The following is a 15,758-nucleotide window of genomic DNA, read 5'->3' as shown; positions in this document are numbered from 1 at the left end:
TGTCAAATGTTAAGTAGGTAGTGATTATTAAGTGGCATATTATCAAGAACTCGTTTAAAATCAAAAAATGAATTATGAGAGTGATAATGAGCCCTGTACATCACCAGAGATAGCAGAGGCGGCCAAATTAACAAGTCTTGGATTGCTACCACAAAACTCTAAGGATCATTACATGTCTGCCTATAAAAACTTTCTAGACTGGAGGATTGTTAAAGACAAAAATTCGTTTTCCGAATCCGTGTTATTAGTATATTTAGTTGCCATTGTAACGGGACAAAAATCAATCTCCTGATTGACTAAAGAATGTTGGTACGATATTTTCATGCAAAGAACTTGAAATAATATCAATGAAATTCAAATACATATATCACTTTAAATAAAACACAAATAACCAACTTTAGTTAGAGAAAACAACAAAAAGTCAGATGCTAGTACTCCAATTTATCGTTCTCCAACAACTGTACTCAACTAAAATTGGTAGAAGTAAGTTTTATTGCAAAAAACTTGAAGCAACATCAATAAAATTCAAATACATATATAACGATAAATAAAACACAAATTACCAACTTTAGTTACACAAAACAACAAAAAGTCAGCTGCTCTTCTGCGCAACGATCTATCATTTTTCAACAAATTTATTTTACTAAATGTGGTAGAAAAAAGTACTAATATACAGGTATGTCGTAAAACACATCTAATAATAAACTTCTCAAATATTTGAAAATAGAATAGTTTGAGATGACTGCGACTCTCGATGCATAGCAACTGATGATATTGACGTTTTTATTATCTTTTAGTTAATTTTGACGTTTGAAATTGCCAAATTTTAAGTATTAAGTAGGTAGTGACATTTTCCCCTAAAACATGAATACAATAATTAATAGTAAGATTAACATTAAAAATACAAATTCAAAAACACTCCTCATAATTATTATAATGGCCGTGGACAAAGCATAGTATTCAACTCGCAATTTACAGCCATTATTTACTCGGGTGACGTTTGCGTCACGAGCCGTAGGCGAGGGGTATAAATTGCTCGTTCAATAATATACTATTGTTTGTTTACAGTGAGGAAAGTTGTTTATTTTTTATTTGGAAGTTCTTTGTGCCAGTTAACATTTATATTTTTAGTGTGTATTTGTGTTTTGTAGTTATTTTGGTATGCACTTTTTTTAATCTTTTATTAAGTATACATAGGTTTAGAAAATACTGAATACTAGTATTATACGGGATTAATATAAATTATTAAAAACTTGCAACAAAACACTCCGAACAAAACAAACGCGCCGCGCGCGCTGTAACAAGTTTGTGTACGTAGTCAGTACGTTGCGCCGAATCGAACGCGCCAAACATTTTCCGAAGCTTGTCGGTAAACGGAATTTTCTCAAAAGAATTTATTCTTTGCCCGATGTTCAGTGGATACAGCAGTTTTGAACGTTCGTTGTGTTTGTGATGGTTTTAAACTATGCCTATTTATATACATACCCTTATTTTATACTCAAGTTCTTGTATAAGTGCGTTGCAGGTATTTTTTGCAATAAATTATAATGCCAGTTCTTTGTTTCAAAATTTTAAATAAATATTGTAGACTACTGTAAGAGTCTCCTGTGGCTAAAAATCGCAGTATAACAGCCAGACGATCTTGTACTGGAATTGTGGAAATGACGTATCTTTCTTGGTTATTCTAGGACCCACTAAGCATATTAGATTCTCAAAATCTTCTGCAGTCATCCTTGTAAAAATTTTCATATGCATATAATCTAGGTCACTAAGTAAGACCATATTTTGACGGCGCAAAAAGAGGCATCTTGCCCACATTTTTCGTTCTTCCCTTTTTTTCTCTTTTTTGTTACCCGCTAATACCTCTATAATTAAAAAGCATAGTAAGTAATATCATATGCATCCATGTCGACAAACACACTAACACTGGTGATTATTAGTGGAAACGCAGCGAACACCGCAAACAGGTGGAACGCTCCGCGCAAAATGTTTTGTTGCAGGTCGTTCAGAGCGCGCCCGGAAAATGTTTTGTTGCAGATTTTTTGGAGTGCACGGCGCGTTTGGTTAGTTCGGAGTAAAGTCCCTAGATATATAAAGTACCGCAATTGGTTTGTTCAATGTTATCGGCGCCAAAATGGGGGATTTTTGGGGTATTTCTGGGAAAACTGTAGTGGTAGGACTGTTTAAATGTCACATTTGTCTGAATTTGTCATGTCAAATGTTGAGAAGATGTCAATTTCAAAATAAAAATATTTATCCACATATTTTAAAATAATTATAAAGCCACTAAAATGCTACAAATTTATTAGTTAATAATGTATAGGCGTCGATATCTTTAGTGATGAAATGTGTATTACAAGAATAGGCCGCCAGTTGATGTGTTTTCTAACATCGTCGATATTCATACACGTTAGGTAGTGGATTGAATTTATTTATGCTCCAGTGAATATTTTTAACAATCTTATTTGTAGTATATAACCTATTGGTACATAAAACTTCATTGTAGAACAAGACAAGACCACAATAGATCTGAGAAGGTCGCAGTGGGTCAGGCCGAGATCAACCTCTAGAAATCTAATCTAGAACAAGACAAAGACCTTACTTGCAAACTACCATACATATCTTTTAAAAAGGATGCTAAGTGAAATCTTTACGTAATCATTCCCTAAAATGTTTAGTGTAGTTTAGTATGTCTGAAGCATTGGAAATGCAGCGGCAACTTATTGAATTGTTATCCTTGGGATGTTTTGAGTTGCGTAAATGGTCCAGCAATGAGCCAACTTTGTCAGAATCAGTTCCTTGCTCTCATTCCTTACTCAGCGAGTGATATATTTTAGTGATAAGGAACCAACTGGTATGAAAATTCTAGGATTACAGTTGTCTCCATTGACAGATTGTTTTTTGTATTATGTGAAACCTGTAAGTAAAGAGTGTACGAAGCGTAATATATTATCCGAAATTGCGAAAATATATGATCCGTTTGGGATTTTTGGCTCCCACGATATTGGTTGCCAAGTGTCTAATACAGAAATTGTGGCTTCAGGGGTTGGAATGGGATGCTTTACCTTCTAGGAAAATTGTAGATGAGTGGGAATTGTATCACAAGCAACTTTCTATTTTGTCTATACTCTCTATAGCTCGGTATGTTATACGTGATGAATGTGTGTATGTTGAAGTACATGGATTTTGTGACGCATCGGAGGTTGGTTATGGTGCAGTTCTTTATTTACGGCATGTGCTTGAACGTGAAGTTGTGGTTTCTATGTTGTACTCCAAAAATAGAGTAGCTCCCTTGAAGACGATGTCTATTCCCAGATTAGAGTTATGTGCAGCTTCTCTTCTCTCAGACTGTATTGCATTCGTTTTGAGTAACATAACAAATATGCGAGTGAGGCGAGTGTTTTGTTGGTCAGATTCAACTGTAACATTGGCTTGGATCCGGTCGTCTCCCCATCGTTGGAAAACGTTTGTCGCCAACCGTGTCTCCCATATTCAAGAACAGGTTGCCCCGGAATGTTGGAATTATGTAGATGGTAAAGTGAACCCCGCAGACTGCGCATCGCGTGGTATTTTTCCAGAACAGTTCGTCTCACATTCGTTGTGGTGGGCGGGCCCTCCCTGGCTTGCAGAATCAAATTCATATTGGCCAAACTGTGTTAGTTCCGAGATACTTACAGCTGTAACTTTAGAAGAGAAGAAAGTAGTGTATATGGCTATATTTTGTGACAACTTTCTTTCTGAAATTCTTCAGAAATTTTGGTCACTAAGTAAAATTCAACGCATAATTTCCTATTGCCTTCGTTTTGTGAATAACTTGCGTAATCATAAGTGCGAAAAACAAGTAGGGTGTTTGAGTTATGTAGAACTTTATAAGGCGTTGATAGTGATTGTGAGATTTGTGCAAAATGACGTTTTTTCTGCTGATATTCTTAAACTAAAAGAGAAGGTGCCATGTTCGAAACCGCTTAGGAAATTAGTTCCGTTTCTAGACGAGGATGGAGTCCTCAGGGGGTTGTTTAAAATATGCTAATTTGGAATTTGACGTTAAACATCCTATGTTGCTTCCTAGGGACCATCGACTAACTTATTTAGTTATTCAAGAATTTCATAACAAGAACTTGCATCCTGGACCTAGAACTCTTGAATATTTAATTTTGCAACAATTTTGGATATTATCAGCTCGACGAGCTATTCGTCATGTCCTTTCAGAGTGTTATCGATGCTTCCGAATTACGCCTTCCAATTTGATACCATTTATGAATGATTTGTGTGCAGAAATGCAGTTGTGGACTGTATTAATTTTAAATTTTAGTTTGACTGGTCTTATTTTATCAATGAAAATTACGTTAATAGCTGGGAGAAACCGCACAGAGAAATGAGAAACCTGCTCCTACCTTTAATGGTCGTCTCAGACAGCTTCAGAGGGCCCTCTTCTCGATCTTGATCTTCTCAGCGCTAATTTTCACACATACACTAACATAAATCGTCTTTGAAGGGATTAACTTTTAAGTTCAGACTTTCGGCGCGTACCGGTTAGCTGACCAATTTCGTCGTACGACGGTTTGTAATAGACTGTGTGCTACACTTCCTAGTGTTCGGGCATGCGTACACTAATGTTGCAGGAAGCAGGTATAAGTGCGGCAATTTAAAATTTAAAGAAATTAAAATAATTAATCTTAATCTAAGAAATTACATAAAAGAAAATAATTTTATAAAAAATATTAAGTTTCCTTAACATTCCACCCACCAAAACATATGTTTTTAAAAATAAGATAAAGGAAAAAAGAAATAATAATGCAAAGTTAAGAATAAAAAAAATGTATAAAGAATTATTTTACCTTATTAGTTGCCAGGTAAAGGGCAAATTTTGACAACTGGCCTTTGTAATATCCCATGTGCAGTTGTAACTACACGAACAATATTGTCTTTTCCGGGATGAAGCTTTATGACTCTACCCAATTCCCAAGATAACGGAGATTTTGTTTCATGTTTGATCAGAACTAATGAATTCAGTTTTATTTCAGGAGTAGGTTCAGTCCATTTATGCCGTTCTTGCATTAAATGTACATACTCCTGAGACCAACGTTTCCAAAAATCAGTATGCATACGTTGAATTAGTTGCCATCTTGACAATCTATTAAGAGGGATAGAGGTCAGATCAGGTTCTGGAAAACCAATTGTTAAAGGTTCTAAGGTCAGAAAGTGACCGGGAGTTAATGGTTGTAAATCATTGGGATCGGCACTTATAACCGATAATGGCCGAGAATTCAGCACTGCTTCAATTTGGGTTAGAATAGTGGAGAATTCTTCATATGCCAAAATCTGAGAGCCGATTGTTCGATATAAATGAGATTTCATAGATTTTACACCGGCTTCGGCCAGGCCATTAAAGTGAGGACTGCCGGGTGGATTAAATTTCCAAGTAATGGATAAAACTTGAGCCGCAACCTGGGCGAATTGAAGCATTTGGTTGCTGGCACCTTTGAAATTAGTACCTTGATCACTAGAAGTAAAAGAACATCTGCCACGACGCGAAACAAAACGCTTAAAAGCGGCCAAAATAGCCTCAGAAGTAAGGTCTGAAGTAGCTTCAAGATGTATTGCTTTGGTAGCTGAGCATACAAAAACACAAACATATCCCTTATAGATCTTGGCTTTTCTGTATCGATGCATTGTTAGAGAAAAGGGACCTGCAAAATCAATACAAATGGACGAAAAAGCCTTCATTTGTGAAATACGTAACGATGGCAAGTCAGCCATATAAGGATTGTATGATTTAGGTTTACAGCGAAAGCAACGAATACATCGATTTAAACATTGTATATAGAACTTCGTGGAGATAGTATCCAAAATTGTTGAAGTATTAAACAGTGCAGTGTCTTTAAACCTGGGTGAAGGTTTGCTTGATGAATCCACTCAATAATCAAATCAGTAAGTCTGTGTGATTTAGGCAATAATATAGGGTGTTTTACATCGTACGTGAAGTTGCTATTGTTAAGTCTGCCACCCACCCTGACAAGACCTTCCGAGTCCATTATGTTGTTCCATTTATGAGGACTGGCATATAAATCAATGATTTATGCATTTCAGAAGATGAAATAAAAGGGGTTTTACTTTGCAGTGAATCTTTAGATTTAAGGAAAAATCTTAAAACATAGGCTAAAATTCTTTGAATTTTACGTATCGAAGAAAACTTGTGAAGCAGATCGCATATGATATCTTCTTCTAATGAAACATGGAGAGATGTTTGTTTTTCTTCACTGTAGACAGATTCACACATTTCTAAATGAGGTTGAGCAGGCCAGACATCTCGGTTGCAATGTTGAAGAAAGTTTGGACCGCGCCACCAAATTTTGTGTTCTAAGAGTTGAGATGCAGTTAAACCACGAGATGCGCAATCTGCAGGATTGTCACTGGACGGAACATAACGCCAGGAAGTGTTAGAAACTTTGCCTTGGATATGCCTTACTCTGTTAGCTACAAAAGTTTTCCATTTATGAGGACTGGCAGCTAACCAGGCTAAAACGACAGTCGAATCAGCCCATGCATATATGGAATTAAAACAGAGATAATCTGCGTAAGTAGTAGTAACAAAAGTAAGCAAATCCGCCAATAAAACAGCTGCACAGAGCTCTAGACGAGGCAATGAAACAATTTTTAATGGAGCCACTTTACACTTAGCAGTGACCAAAAAGGTACTACTTGACCACTATCATTGATAGTCCGAAAATATATGACGGCTGCGTAACCAGTTTGGGAAGCATCACAGAAACCGTGCAGTTCCATACAAGAAATATTATCAGAAATTACACGTCGAGGTATTCTAATTCCAGCTAGTTGGGATAGTTCGGATTTATACCTATTCCAGACCTGCAATATATCTGTAGAAGGAGTTTCATCCCAAGATATATTAGATTCCCAGAGTTTTTGTAGAAGACATTTTGCTAATAGAATAACTGGGGAAATAAAACCAATAGGGTCATATATTCTACTAATTTCGGAAAGTATATTCCGTTTAGTACATTGGCGATCAACTGGATTAAAAGAATAAGTAAACTCGTCAGATTTTGGACACCATTTTAGACCTAAAACTTTAATGAACGAAGGTTCTTCTTTGTCAAAGCTACAAGACATTTGTACATCAGAAGGAGGAATATGGCTTAACAAATCAGGTTGATTACTTGCCCATTTTCTCAATTCGAACCCCCCAGTACGCATAAGATCAACAAGTTCGTGTTGCAAACTTAGAGCAGAATTTAGATCATTTGCACCACAAATTGCGTCATCTATATAAATATTTTTCTTTATTGCCTTTGCAGCTAAAGGAAAATGAGACTCTCCCTGATTAGCAAGTTCTTGCAGTGTTCGAAGAGCTAAATATGGAGCAGACGATACCCCGTATGTCACTGTGAGCAGTTTGTATTCTTGAATTGGTTCATCTGAAGAAAAACGCCATATGATTCTTTGAAAGTTTTGAAATTGTGGTTGAATAAGAATTTGTCTATACATTTGCTTAATGTCACAAATAAAAACATATAGATGAAATCTAAAAGTTAAAAGAATAGAAGCAATATCCTGTTGTAACTTAGGTCCTATAAATAAAGAATCATTGAGAGATGTTCCATTCGTGTCTCGAAAACTAGCATTAAAAACCACCCTAAGCTTAGGTCCAGATATCTCATTTTTTATAACAGAATGATGAGGTATGTAGTAAGCTGTAGGAGAGTTATAGTCTTCCGGAGGGATCAATACCATATGTCCATTGTTGAGATAATCCTGCATAAACTCACAGTAAGCTTTACGAAGCTCTGGATTTTTAGCAAGCCGGAACTCTAGTGATGTAAATAGTCGACGAGCTTGATAACATGTATTACGGAAGAATGGATTCGGTATTTTAAACGGCAGAGGTACACAGAATTTGCCAGACTGATCTCTATAAGTTAGCGATCTATATTTCCTCACACTGGACATCCTCAGTAGACAGGCTAGAAATTTTAGGAATTTCCTCAACTTCCCAAAATTTTTGAAGCTGAATATCTAAGTTATTTTCAATAGAAGTATGACAGCTTAGCAGAGTTGTATTATTTAATGGTACATGGTCAGAAACTGCCATGCCTTGAAGAATATATCCGAAAATTGTTTCTAAAGCAACAGGTTGACCCGGTTCACCTAAAATCCGTCCCGAACGTAGAATATGAGGTACCAATTCAGCACCAATTAAAAGGTCAATAGGACCTGGTTTATGAAACGAATAATCAGCTAATTTAAGATTCTGGATATGTGTCCAAGACGAAGGATTTATATTTATCTTAGGTTGGTCAGAACAAATTTTCGGTAAAATGATACTATCAAAAGAGAATAGAGGATTAGAATCATTACATGGTTTAATCGTACAATGTGTGACGCCCTGATTTGTTTGCGCCGACATTCCATTAAGTCCTTCAATGGGAATAGAAAAGCGTTTACGTGGTAATCCAAGACGATTTACACATTTTTCTGTAATAAAGTTAGCCATGCTAGCGGAGTCAAAGAGAATTCGAATTTGTTGAAAGTTTCCCCGAATATCTTTGATGTCGACAATGGCTGTAGATAATAAAACCGTAGATTGTTTAGTAGATAACGTGCTCGCCATAGCACTGACAGAAGGGCCAGGAGTTGACTCTAGGATTGCACGGTCATCAGTGTGATTGAAATTTGAATTGACTGGAGTATTAGATGAAGAACTATCTATAGCTTTATCCAGATGCAATAATGTGTGATGAGGAGATCCACAAATTTTACATTTAAAAGAAGAATTGCATTTTCGTACAGAATGGGAAGATAACAAACAATTTGTACATAAATTGTGTTGTTTAGCAAAGTTTAACCGGTCCTGCGGTGTTTTTGAAAGAAAGGAAAAACATCTGTATAATGCATGTGAAGATGAACACAGTACACATTTCAGTTTGTCCCCCTTATTAGATTGATATGGTGTGGCATTGTTATTACTTGTTGTCATAAAGGCTGGATAACCAGTTTTAATTTCTGAAGATTTTTTATTAGATGAAAAACTAGAGGATTGATACGATTGTTTGCTCTTATCCTTATAATGTTCATTATTGTATGAAGTAGTAAACTGAACTGACTCTAAGGCTTTACATTTATTTTCCAAAAAATGTGTTAAATCTGAATATGTCGGAATTTCGACAGTATTTTGAACTTCAAAATCAGTCCTAATAGAAACATTTAATTTTTGCAATAACATATTAAATAAGAGAAAATCCCAATGAGTAACAGGAAATTGCAAAACGCGTAGCGCAGAAATATTTTCGGAAAAAATATTTAAAAGGTTTCTAAGTTCAGTACAAGTTCCTTTTCTGACCTGTCCAGCTTGACAGATTTCATTATAATGATAAGTAGCCAACAATCTTTTATTTTGATATCGATTTTTAATAGCAGTATAAGCAACTGTATAATTATTTTCAGTGACTGGAAGTCCTTTAATTACAGATAGAGGTTCTTTACCCAATGACGTTAGTAAATATTGGAACTTTTCTACATTTGACAATTGTGAATTTTCATGTATTAAAGTATTAAAAAGATCAAAAAATCCAGACCAACTTTTGAAATCGCCTTCAAATATAGGAAGAGTAATTTTCGGTAATTTTGCAGAATTTTAGGAGTGGAAACATTGGTCGAATTATTTGTCAAAGAATTGTCACCTACAATTTGATATTTTATAGCTTTAGATCCGTAGAATGCGTTGTCAGCTGATATACGTAAAGCATCATATTTTTTAAAATCTTCGTCTGATATGAGAGAAATAATTTGATTGTGATAAGTCATAAAATCTTCATACACCTTGTCAATAGTCTCTACTCTAGCTAAAAATATCGATTTTTGAGAGTTGTCACTAGATATTGCAACACCAATGTCATAAGTTTCTTTTAAACGGTTAAACGCTGTTGTTCGTTTTAAATCATACTTAGAAATTTTATCTGACATAGTGAAAATGTTTTAATATTATATCTGATTTTGAATAAATGAAATTATAATATTAAAACTAAAATAATAATTATTGAGTTCAGGTAAAACTGCAAGAATTAATATCAGTAAAAAATATTGTTTATAAACAAATGTGAAACCATCAAAAAAAATGTACTAAGTACAATTGTGATAGTACAATACGATAGTACAATTCTACGACGCTTAGAATTTACCCGACCAAGTAAATTGGTGCGTATTTGTATCGCTGCGCGCTCGTACAAAAAATGAACCAAAAAACTATATGGCTTGGTATCCGTGGAATGTATGGATTTTAAATCGCAAAATGGAAAACTGATATATTATAAAGAATTATAAAATAAAATCCGGCTATGTATGGACCAAAAATGTGCAGAAATGCAGTTGTGGACTGTATTAATTTTAAATTTTAGTTTGACTGGTCTTATTTTATCAATGTAAATTACGTTAATAGCTGGGAGAAACCGCACAGAGAAATGAGAAACCTGCTCCTACCTTTAATGGTCGTCTCAGACAGCTTCAGAGGGCCCTCTTCTCGATCTTGATCTTCTCAGCGCTAATTTTCACACATACACTAACATAAATCGTCTTTGAAGGGATTTAACTTTTAAGTTCAGACTTTCGGCGCGTACCGGTTAGCTGACCAATTTCGTCGTACGACGGTTTGTAATAGACTGTGTGCCACACTTCCTAGTGTTCGGACATGCGTACACTGATGTTGCAGGAAGCAGGTATAAGTGCGGCAATTTAAAATTTAAAGAAATTGAAATAATTAATCTTAATCTAAGAAATTACATAAAAGAAAATAATTTTATAAGAAATATTAAGTTTCCTTAACAATTTGCCTCCGGCTCGTGTTGCCCAAATAAAAGCTTTTACTCATTGTGGAGTAGATTTTGCTGGATCTTTATCGATAGTGTTAGGAAGACATCGTGGTGTGCGTAGTCAGAAAGCTTACATATGCGTGTTTGTTTATATGAGTACGAAAGCTGTCCATCTGGAGGCAGTTTCGGATCTTCCTTCTGAAGCCTTTCTGGCATCTTTTCGTAGGCGTGGAAGATGTACAGATATGTACAGTGATCGTGGTACAAATTTTATCGGAGCTTATAATCTTCTACTATCCTACTGTAAACAGTCTTCTGAGACCTTGTCTATTAAATGGCATTTTAACCCTCCCTCTGCTCCTCATTTTGGTGGTTTGTGGGAGAGTGCTGTTAAATCGGTAAAGACTCATTTGTATCGTGTTATAGGCTGTCAAATTTTAACATTTGAAGAGCTGACAACGCTGTTAGCTCAAATCGAGGCATTGCTCAATTCGATGCCGTTGTGTAGTTGTCCAGATCCAAATGATCTTGGCAGCTTAACTCCAGGACATTTTTTGACTCTTGAGCCACATACAGCTCCTCCTGATGAAAATTTACTCGATGTGACTCAAAACCGCTTAAGTCGTTGGCAATTAGTTCAGCAACTTCAGCAACATTTTTGGAAAAGATGGCATGTAGAGTATACACTTCAGCAGAGAGCTAAATGGAACAGCGTACAGAATTCGCCTAGAATTGGCACATTAGTAGTAGTAAAGGACGAAAATCTACCCCCTCTGCGTTGGCTACTCGGTCGAATTATTAAATTATATCCAGGTACAGATCAGGTTGTACGTGTGGCGCAAATTCAAACGACTAAGGTTTTTTTCGATAGACCATTAGTTAAACAGTGCCCTCTGCCCGATCAATAAACCTACTATTTCAATTATTTTACGTGTGTGATGTCTAAGAGAAGTCAATTAATTTTATGGGGTATTTGATGTACAAATATTTAAATTTTCTTTATTTTTTTTAAGTAAAATAAAATATATTATATTTTGTTTTGGTGGGCGGAATGTTTGATATTGTCAATATTTGAATCTAGTGTAATTTTATTATGGTGTCCGCGGTACTGCCTCACATTTAGATAGAAGGGCGCATGACCCATCCCGCGAGGGATCAGCGGAAGTGTGATGAGGGACTCGCTCATGATCAACCGAAGTGGTACCACGCTTTGATTTATTTCCTAAAATCCGTGTAATTGTGTGTGTTATCAAGGCATCATTGAAGCCGACCGGCTGCTGGAGGAGAAGCAATCTTTGTGGGGTGAGTCCATTATATCTTATTGTGAGGTGACGCTATTTAATTTCTTGTATAATTGATTGATTTTTTTTGATAATTATGTTAATATAAAACAGGCATGGTACCGAAATTACTGGTTCCGAAAAACAGCTCCGGTTCCGGAAACGCTATAACGTACCAACCATAACCGTGAATCGCCCTAAACAGGGTGAGTCTTAAATAAGTGCAAATATTTTTAGGGGTAGTATATTTTGGCTCTAGAAATATGATTTTTCGCGCAATTTTTTTTTGAAAAAAAAATCTGGAATTTTTTTTAGTTTTTAGTTAAAAAACATTTCTTGATAATCTGGTAACTAAGGTTCAGAACCGGAAATTTCCAATTCTTTTGAGATATCAAAGAACCCGGTCTCGAAATTATTAATTCCCGATTCTTTCGGTACCTTCGGGACTCGGTAACAATAACTAAAAAATTATTCTTTTATTACGTGAGAAAGTAGTGATGCTATTTCTCATTGTTCGTGCTTCTTTTCTCTTTTGAAACTTCTGTAATGTTTATTAGCAATTATTGAAGTTTAAATATGTTATTTTATTATTTAGTACAATGTGTTGCTCAAGGTATTAGTTATCCAATGAAAATCACCTAACCAATATATTACTACAAAACAAACACATTAATGTTGTAGAAAATCTTTGAAATAGATAAAACTATGTCATATATAATATAAAAATATGTCATTATATATTTTTTCCGCATTTCTTCCCATCGGAAGATTTTCAGACACAGAGGAATTGTTACTTACACGAAATGTAAAAATATTCTGTTTTCAAGCAAATCTTTACTCGATAATCATTTTTTTTACTTTATTTTATTGTGAACTCATATTTTTCTAAATACATCTCTGTGAAACTATGGCGAGTGCCACGACTATACTTTGCCTAGCTCTAGACCACTACTATACAGCTACGTCAGTGGTCACGGGACGCGAGAACCAGGGCATAAAGTGGCAGAAAAAGAATAAAGGATTTGACAAGGAGTAAAGCTACTAGTTTCCTTATACTATGCTAAAAAATTGCTTCTGCCGGGTATGCGTCATTCGTCAGGATTGATTCTACGGTTTGATGCCTGATCATCTGGTGTTTGAAACCATGACCACTCTGCATAGTGATCATGGTTAACAACTTTTGAAAAAGGCCTAACAAGCCGAAGCATATGTAGATATAAAATTACTGTCATTAAACTTGAATTTAATTAAAGTACTAGATAACATTTTATTTTAGGAAATTCTGTGTACTATTGCCTAACGAAGTACATGTATTACTTGCCATTAAATTGATTCATATTTAATAGTTTGCTCCGGGTTATTCGACATGAGTGTTGTGCTCAAACGATTCAATTTTTGCATGTTATTTGTTAAGGGCCCCTTGAAGGTCTACTAGAATTGCAATTTAAATAAATATGTATAAGGTACAGTGTCCCATATAAAAATACACATAAAAGTTGTATTTTTTAAATGGAACTCCTTTATATTATAGTATTTTCTGATTCTAAGATTAAAAAAAGGTAACTTTAATTCTTCGAGTCTTTGAACTGTTTATCTACCCTTGTTAGGTATCTATAAAAGTGATCCTAGTAACTTATATCTTTGTAATCTATGTTTTGTCTTGAATATTATATATTTTTGTACTTAAAATGAGAGTTTATTCAAAAAAGGGGCTGATTGATATGATTTTTAGTTTTGCAGAATATCTGCAAAACTACTTACTCGCACCTAGGGATGCAAACATCGAAAAACGAAACATCAATGTATCGATACATCAAGTTATAAATGTATAAAAACATCGCTTAGAAATAGTATAAAAACATTACCATAAAAATCTATGTTTTTTTGTGATATAAAATAAACTATAAAAATACAATTTAAATGTCTATTATGTTATAAAATAATTACGGGACTAAATAATATATTTCTTTCAAAACCAGAGCAATATATTTTCTACCTCATCGGTAGAACAGAAAATTTTGGAATAGTATACTGATTATACTAATAATGTCATCTGGTATCAACCTCGTTTAGAACTTTACTCTTAATTCTAAACAAGCGGACGACTAAATCTAAGAGTACCAAAGATTTAATATAGACGGTGCGGTGCTCTGTTTCTTCGAAAACATCCATACATCGATAATTTGCAATAGTAGAACATCGACAGTAAACATCGATGTTTTGTTATTAAAATATCGATACCGTTTCAACAACATCGATGTATGGTTGGCATCCCTACTAGCATCGATAGTTTACGCTGAACGACTTTCCAATATCTAAATAAAAACGTTTTTATAAATATGTAGATTCAATTTAAGCAAACTGGAAGTGTTGAATATAAAAAAACTCATCAGAATACAACATGGAACACCAGAACAATATATTTACTACCTCATCGGTAGAATAGAGAGTTTTGGAATAGTATATAATAACTATTATGTTGATCATAATAACATCATCTGTTATCAACCTCGTTTCGAACTTTCCTCCTAATTTTAAACAAGCGGACGACTAAATCTAAGAGTACCAAACATTTAATATAGATGGTGCTGTTTCTTCGAAAACATCGATACATCGATAATTTGCAATAGTAGAGCAATAGTTTTGTTATTGAAATACCGATGTTTCAAAAACTTTTAATACGGATGTTGCGAATGTTGCTGTTTCTTCGAAAAGATCGATACATCGATAATTTGCAATAATAGAACATCGATAGTAAACACCGATGTTTTGCTATCGAAATTCCAATATTTAAAAAACATCGATGTATGGTTGGCATCCCTACTAACATCAATAGTTTACGCTGAATGATTTCCCAAGATCTAAATAAAAACGTTTTTATAAATATGTAGATTCAAATACAGCAAACTGGAAGTGTTGAATATAAAAAAGTCACCAGAATACGACATGTAACATCAGAGCTATATATTTTCTACCTCATCGGTAGAACAGAAAATTTTGGAATATTATACTGATTATACCAATAATGGCATCTGTTATCAATCTCGTTTCGAATTTTCCACCTAATTCTAAACCATTGGGCGACAAACTTAAAAGTACCAAAGATTTGATATAGATAGTGCAGTTTCTTCGAAAACATCGATACATCGATAATTTGCAATAGTAGAACATCGACAGTAAATATCGACTATTGCTATTGAAATTCCGATGTTGGCATCCCTACTAGTATCAAGTTTTTTGGAGAGAGAGGCGAGATGGGCTACATATAGGTTTCTAAATATGGCACGTGAGAGCCAAGTAACAATCATGTTCATACAAAATCGACTAGTAGACGAACTACAATCGGATGAGATTCTGGGAATGGTCTCGGATCTCACACCACCAATCCAACTCTTGACGCGCACCTACAACGTCCTGTTTCCGAATAGGGACGAATGGGATAAGCCGAGAAACGGCTTATTAGATGCCGAAATGTGTTGGTACACAGACGGATCCAAAAACGATAAAGGATCTGGCGCAGGAATTTACTGCAGCAGTCCAAAGACTGAGATCTACCACAGTCTTGGAAAACACACCACAATTTTCCAAGCTGAGCTATATGCTATTGAAACCTGTGTGCAACTGCTGGTAGAACAGCAATACACCGGGAAAA

The 15,758-nt window shown here is 35.0% G+C and overlaps 4 protein-coding genes across 4 annotated transcripts; 2 read left to right on the top strand and 2 right to left on the bottom strand.

Moving 5' to 3' along the window:
- Window positions 1-2,971: 2,971 nt before the first annotated feature.
- On the top strand, window positions 2,972-4,030 carry LOC115889201. Its single transcript, XM_030909151.1, has one exon. It carries the CDS (start codon window positions 2,972-2,974, stop codon window positions 4,028-4,030), a length of 1,059 nt encoding a protein of 352 aa, XP_030765011.1.
- An 812-nt stretch (window positions 4,031-4,842) lies between these two features.
- On the bottom strand, window positions 4,843-5,673 carry LOC115889200. The gene has a single exon (XM_030909149.1). It carries the CDS (start codon window positions 5,671-5,673, stop codon window positions 4,843-4,845), a length of 831 nt encoding a protein of 276 aa, XP_030765009.1.
- Window positions 5,674-6,657: 984 nt separating this feature from the next.
- On the bottom strand, window positions 6,658-7,755 carry LOC115889199. The gene has a single exon (XM_030909148.1). The coding sequence runs from the start codon at window positions 7,753-7,755 to the stop codon at window positions 6,658-6,660; it is 1,098 nt and encodes a 365-aa protein (XP_030765008.1).
- A 3,223-nt stretch (window positions 7,756-10,978) lies between these two features.
- LOC115889198 lies at window positions 10,979-11,734 on the top strand. Its single transcript, XM_030909147.1, has one exon. The coding sequence runs from the start codon at window positions 10,979-10,981 to the stop codon at window positions 11,732-11,734; it is 756 nt and encodes a 251-aa protein (XP_030765007.1).
- Window positions 11,735-15,758: the final 4,024 nt, after the last annotated feature.

This window comes from Sitophilus oryzae, unplaced genomic scaffold, assembly GCF_002938485.1.
Source record: "Sitophilus oryzae breed Bouriz unplaced genomic scaffold, Soryzae_2.0 scaffold_811_pilon_pilon, whole genome shotgun sequence".
Classification (NCBI taxonomy): Eukaryota; Metazoa; Arthropoda; class Insecta; order Coleoptera; family Curculionidae; genus Sitophilus; species Sitophilus oryzae.
The sequence above is the reverse complement of the archived record's forward strand: the minus strand, read 5'-3'. Positions and strand labels throughout refer to the sequence as shown.

Bases quoted from the DNA above. Each gene is read 5' to 3' on its own strand.
- LOC115889198 (XM_030909147.1), top strand. From the start codon at position 10,979: ATGAGTACGAAAGCTGTCCATCTGGAGGCAGTTTCGGATCTTCCTTCT.
- LOC115889200 (XM_030909149.1), bottom strand. From the start codon at position 5,673: ATGCATCGATACAGAAAAGCCAAGATCTATAAGGGATATGTTTGTGTT.
- LOC115889199 (XM_030909148.1), bottom strand. From the start codon at position 7,755: ATGGTATTGATCCCTCCGGAAGACTATAACTCTCCTACAGCTTACTAC.
- LOC115889201 (XM_030909151.1), top strand. From the start codon at position 2,972: ATGATCCGTTTGGGATTTTTGGCTCCCACGATATTGGTTGCCAAGTGT.